This window comes from Bos taurus, chromosome 3 (assembly GCF_002263795.3).
Source record: "Bos taurus isolate L1 Dominette 01449 registration number 42190680 breed Hereford chromosome 3, ARS-UCD2.0, whole genome shotgun sequence".
NCBI lineage: Eukaryota > Metazoa > Chordata > Mammalia > Artiodactyla > Bovidae > Bos > Bos taurus.
In genome coordinates, this window is record NC_037330.1 from 10944175 (window position 1) to 10950507 (window position 6333).

Consider the following 6333-nt stretch of genomic DNA (forward strand, 5'->3'; position numbering starts at 1 on the left):
GACTGTGATGACCTGGCTCTGCACAAATTAGGAGTGGAAAGGGCATCTATCCCCTGGAGAGTCTGCCGGGAAACATCCGAAGACTCATCCAGGTTTTTCATCAGGAGCCAGTTTCTTCACTGTCCATGTATTTTTGAGGTGGAGGGTAGAGCAAAATGGGTCTTCCACTCTCTTATTATCTTATTCCTGTACATTAAACTCTTAAATCCACTTCCTTTATTTAAAAGTGTAATTCCTTCCTTTCTGATTCTTTCCCTTTGGGTTTTGGGATAGCCTAACATTTCCGTGAATTTGAAGTCAATCCTGTTTCTTTCCTTCTTTTGTGGATTTCTCCAAGACTTTCCTAATATAGCCTTGTTCCTACTAATCCCAACTAATACCATTCCTTCCTATTCTTTCCTATGAATACCCAGCAGCATTTTTCCCTTGGCAAATAGTCTTCTCTGTGTCTATAATGTCTATTTACCTTCTTGCTTAACTGAAGTGAATCTCTTTTCTAAAAACAATACCATTTTCAGATGAAAGTTGCCAACTCTTCCCACTTCCCTTGTGTTTCTAGGCTGAGAAAAGTTCCACGGAAAATGTTTTATTGCTATTCTCCTTTTCCTTACATTGCTGTTACCTAAAAATTATTTTCTTTGGCACATACTTTAATACCTTCAATCTTAGTTGTGCCATGCAAAGACATTAAAGTTTACAGGAATGACTCAGTTAACAACTTTTCTCATAAACTTTTACTATGAATTTATATGATTGATTTTCTCCCATTCTAGGACTTTCGACATATAGTAATTATTCTACCTTACATATTTTAAACTCTAATATATCTGTCTTTAAGAATATGACCTTTTATCTGATTATTATTTCTGTTATAATTTCTCTTGAATTTCATGGGAGTATCAGTTTCTAGGCCTCCATTTCCACATAATTATCAATATCTTATTGTCTTCACATTCTTATACATCCATCTTAAACCCCTAAATCCAAAAGCTAAGCAATGTATGTCATTATCTTTGAGTTTTTTCCTTGAAGCATTTCAGCCGCTTTCTCCAAATCTACTAACCTTAAAGTTCCAATTCTAATATAATCACCTTTTTTTTTGTAATTCAGCTAAGAAAACTGAATAGGGAGACAGTTATTCATTCAGAATCTCTTCTTCTTTTCAATATCTCTAACAGATAGATGTTTTAGGAGTCTGGTTAAAAAGATTTCAAGAACCAGATTCCCAAGAGAGAGTCCACAGTTCACCTACTGGGCCTCCTTCATACTTACAAAATGCTCTAGTGCTGAATTTTTCACCAGTCCTTTCATTCTTTGGTGGCCAATTTCTACTAGATTTACTTTTGCTGCTGCTGGAGTTTTCTACCAAATCTCTATATCGATATGTGTGTCTGAAAGCCTTATTCTCTTCTCTAGCTACACTCTAAGCCGCTCTGTGGCCTGATAAAGAAGCATAATATTGGAAACTGGGGATGTTCCAGAAAATGCAAAATTTAACTTTATGATGATTACATCATTGTACGAACTAAAAGTTTTGATTTTTCTAATCTATAGCCAAGAGTCATTAGAGAATTTAGCATGTGATTGATAGTGATTTTGTGAGTTCTTATAAAAATGTGATTATTAATAGTACCCCTAATATTCTACTTTATTGTAGTTAATATGGCTTATAAACATGACATTATTAATACTTTATTTGCTTATTATCTGTCTCCTTAATTAGTATATAAGGTTCATGAAAGTAGAGACTATTTTCTTCACTACTGAACTCAATAAACCTACCGTTGTGTTTGGCACGTGTGTGTGTGCTCAGTCACGTCCAACTCTTTGCGACCCCATGAACTGTAGCCCACCAGGCTCCTCTGTTCATGGAATTCTCCAGGCAAGAATACTGGAGTGGGTTGCCATTTCCTGCTCCAGGGGATCCTCTCAACCCAGGATCAAATCCACTTCTCTTGAATTTCCTGCATTGGCAGGAGGGTTCCTTATCACTGCATCACCCAGGAAGCCTGAGGCACACAATAGGCACTAAATGAATACTTGTTTAATGAATCAAAGAATGATAGAAGTAAATAATTTACCTCAAGTGTTGTTCTTTGTACTCATGTAAGGTAATTGACCTGATCCTTCACACTTCATCTAGGGAGTGAGTTGCGTAAGGCTGCTGAGACCATGGTGAGAAGTAACCAAACGTCTATGGTGACAGAATTTTTCTTTTCTGGACTTCCCGAGCTTGAAGATGGTAACCTCCTCTTCTTTATTCCTTTGTTAGTCATCTACATATTCATCATTATTGGGAATCTCATTGTGTTTTTTGCAGTCAGGATAGATACTCATCTGCACAATCCTATGTATAATTTCATCAGCATATTCTCATTTTTGGAGATCTGGTACACCACAGCCACCATTCCCAAAATGCTCTCCAATCTTGTCAGTAAGAAGAGGACCATCTCCATAACTGGTTGCCTCTTGCAGATGTACTTCTTCCACTCACTGGGCAATTCAGAGGGGATTTTGTTGACTACCATGGCCATTGACAGGTATGTTGCCATCTGTAATCCTCTCCGCTACCCAACCATTATGACGCCCCGGCTGTGCACTCAGCTCTCTATAGGCTCCTGTATCTTTGGTTTTCTTTTGTTGCTCCCAGAGATTGTATGGATTTCCACACTGCCCTTCTGTGGGCCAAACCAAATCCACCAGATCTTCTGTGACTTTGAACCTGTGCTATGCTTGGCATGTACAGACACATCCATGATTTTGATTGAGGATGTGATCCATGCTATTGCTATCATCTTCTCTGTCTTGATAATTGCCCTCTCATATATCAGAATCATCACTGTGATCCTAAGAATTCCCTCTGCTGAAGGCCGTCAGAAGGCCTTTTCTACCTGTGCATCTCATCTTGGTGTCTTTCTGATGTTCTATGGCAGTGTATCCCTCATGTACCTGCGTTTCTCTGCCACTTTCCCACCAATTTTGGACACAATCATTGCACTGATGTTTGCAGTTCTTGCTCCCTTTTTCAATCCTATCATTTACAGCTTGAGAAACAAGGATATGAAGATTGCAATTAAGAAGCTTCTCTGCCTTCAGAAAGTATTTTATGCATCTGCAAGTTAATGCTACATCCCAAGAGTTGATTGATCATTAAAATCTCTTAATTTGATTGTCACTGTAATGTTCTAGATCCTAAAATTAACATAATACTAATTTATTTCCATACTGATATTTTCTGTTTATCCCAGTTCTTCTTCCTATGTATCTGTTTATTACATTTATATGTATTCAATTAAGATATCAATAACTACCTGTATAGACTTGAACAGATAGATAAATAATAGAAACGAAATATGATGTTTACACCATCAAAATATATTTGAGCATTAATTTTATTGTTATTTGCTTTCTTGAACATTTATTTTATTGTTTATGAACATCAATTTTATTTTTAATATGTTTTAAAATTATTATATTATTATTATAATGTTATAGGCATTAGTAACAACTGAAAATTATAAAATATAGCAGTTAAAAACATAAGATCTAGAGAAGATGGTGAGGTCCATATTTTACTAGTACCACATACTAGCTTTGAGACCTTGAACAGGTTGTTAATTAATCACTCTGCATCTTAGTTTCATCATCTACGAAGTGGGTATAAAAGTAATATATGTTGAAGGTAGAACTTCATATAGTTTTATAAAAACTGAGTGAATTACTCTGTGAAAGTAATTAGAATGTTTCATAACATAGGGCGAGTGCAAAAATAAGTGTTAGCTATTACTATTATTTGCCACTAATTACTTGCATTTATTTTGGATGTTTTAAAGAATGCTATAGTAAAGAATGATATATTAGAAATGAAATCTCATACATTTATCTATGATTATTATTCATAGAGTTTTGTTAATATTGTTTTGCTGGGGCCAAGTGGAATCAATCGTCACTTTAACTATTTTGGTTGAATTTGACCAATTTGATTGAATTAGACTGTTTGATTTAATGTGATTTCAAACACACTCTGAAATGATAAAAAGTAGATAGATGATGAATAGAGAGATAATATATATAATTAAAGACACAGAGCTTTCTGAGCTACTTCTCTTGCTTTTATTTTTGTTCTCTTTGTGTTGTCCAAGGACATTCATAAAGGCTATTTTTATACCTTGAAATACCATATGTCACATTCCTTTCAAGAAAAAATTAATATATTTGATTTGAAGTGTCTAAAGGACCAGCTGAATCTGTTGGGTAGTCCAGAAATGATCAAAGCTGTATATATAAAAACTACAGTAAATCAGAACATACAAAAAGTAAAATAATATAAAACCAAAATACTATAAATACTGTAAAAAGATTGCCCTTAATTTATCCCTAAACTTGAATTGTTACCCCAGTATGCATACATACAAAGTCCAATTGAAGACCATACTTATCAACAGATATTGATAGAGAAAATAGGATAAAAGAATCTAGGGATGAAAATGGATACAATTCTACATATAAGCTATGAAAAAAAAAAATGATCAAAACTTGAAAAAGCAGATGCTGAGAAGTCATGGTGCATTAGGAAGCTCCAGATACAGGAAACAGAATCAAATAGAATCACAGTGGAGCTGTCCCTTGAGCTGTGTTCAGAGAAGTGTATGAAAAGTAAGTCTGAAATACACAAGAGAAGTGATTAAATACCCAACTAATCTCCAGCTGCTAAAACAAAACCAGAAACATACAACTTCTCGACACAGAAACAGTCATCTACAGCTGATGTCAGACTTCATGGCAGATGCTTCCATGTTTGTGATGAGCCATTAGATCATCGACACATTCTTCTCTAGTTAGCTTTGTATCTGTGTATGTAGTCACATACACGAACACACACAAATATACCCACACACCCAGATTATCCTTTTGTAAAAAAATTACTTTAGTCTTCCCCTACACTGAGTGCTATAAGACCATTAAATGTGTTTAATGCATGGCTCAGTAATTACTTGAAGAATTACTATAATTAAATAGAGATAGAGATTTGAGGATTGGAAACAAATGAAACAGAATAAATCTAATTTAAAAAATAAGTAAAATAATTTTTATTAAAATGTTCAATGAAATTTGTGAAAATAGTATTAGTATCTATTAGTAAAAATGCGGGCAAATGAAAAATACAAAAATAGAATGTAATAGAAATATTGAATAAATTGAATACTACAAAAAATGAAAATATTGACTTAGAAGAAAGCCTAAAGGACATATTCCAGAAAAAAAGGACCAACATGAAAAGCCTAAGATTAAATGTAAGGAAAGAAATATATAGGGAATATATTCACTTATTCTACAAACCATATATTGTTGTTATTGTTGTTCAGTAGCTAAGTTATGTCTGACTTTTTGTGACCCCATGGACTGCAGCTTCCCTGTCTTTCACTGTCTCCTGGAGTTTGCTCAAATTTATGTTTATTGAGTCAGTGATGCCATCCAACGATCTCATCCTCTGCCATACATATGAATATATAAATTCCATAAAGAAACAAAGTAGAAGAAAAATAATAATTGAAATGAAAGGAAATTATTTTTGAGCTAAAGAATAACTGAGTCAGCAGATCAGAAGGGACTGTTTCACATAAGACCTGGGACTGTAAAATTCCTAGAAGAAAACAGAGGAAAATACCCTTGGCATCAATTTTGGCAATGACTTTTTATGTATGACACCAAAAGCACAGGCAACAAAACAAAAATAGACAAGCAGGAAGGAAAAATAGACAAGTGGGACTACATCAAACTAAAAACTACTGTACAGCAAAGGAAATAATCAACAGAACAAAAAGGCAACTGACAGAATGTGAGAAACATTTGCAAACCATATATCTGAGGAGGAGATAATTTCTAAAACATTTGTTAGTCACCCAGTCATGCCCGACTCTTTGCAACCCCATGGACTGTAGCTCATCAGGCCCCTCTGTTCATGGAATTCTCCAGGCAAGAATACTGGAGAACACTGGAGTGGGTTGCCATTTCCTTCTCCAGGCAATCTTCCCAATCCAGGGATCAAATCCTGGTCTCCACATTGCAGGTGGATTCTTTACTGTCTGAGCTACCAGGGAAACCCCAGAATATATAAGGACCCCCTCAAATAACTCAATTAAAATGGGTAAAGGATTTGAACAGATATTTCTTCAAATAAGACATACACTTAGCTAACAGGTATATTAAAAAAAAAATTCAACATTAAAACATTACGGTGATTCAGACGATAAAGAATCTGCCTGCGCTTCAGGAGACTTGTGTTCGATCCCTGGGTCAGGAAGATCTCCTGGAGAAGGTAATGGCAACCCA

At 34.9% G+C, this 6333-nt stretch overlaps 1 protein-coding gene across 1 annotated transcript; it reads left to right on the plus strand.

Moving 5' to 3' along the window:
* The first annotated feature begins 2172 nt into the window (after positions 1-2172).
* Positions 2173-3123, plus strand: OR6K4 (olfactory receptor family 6 subfamily K member 4). The gene has a single exon (NM_001389946.1). It carries the CDS (start codon positions 2173-2175, stop codon positions 3121-3123), a length of 951 nt encoding a protein of 316 aa, NP_001376875.1.
* The last annotated feature ends 3210 nt before the right edge of the window (positions 3124-6333 follow it).

What these genes read in the sequence shown, in the direction of transcription:
- OR6K4 (NM_001389946.1), top strand. Translation starts at nt 2,173, where the DNA reads ATGGTGAGAAGTAACCAAACGTCTATGGTGACAGAATTTTTCTTTTCT.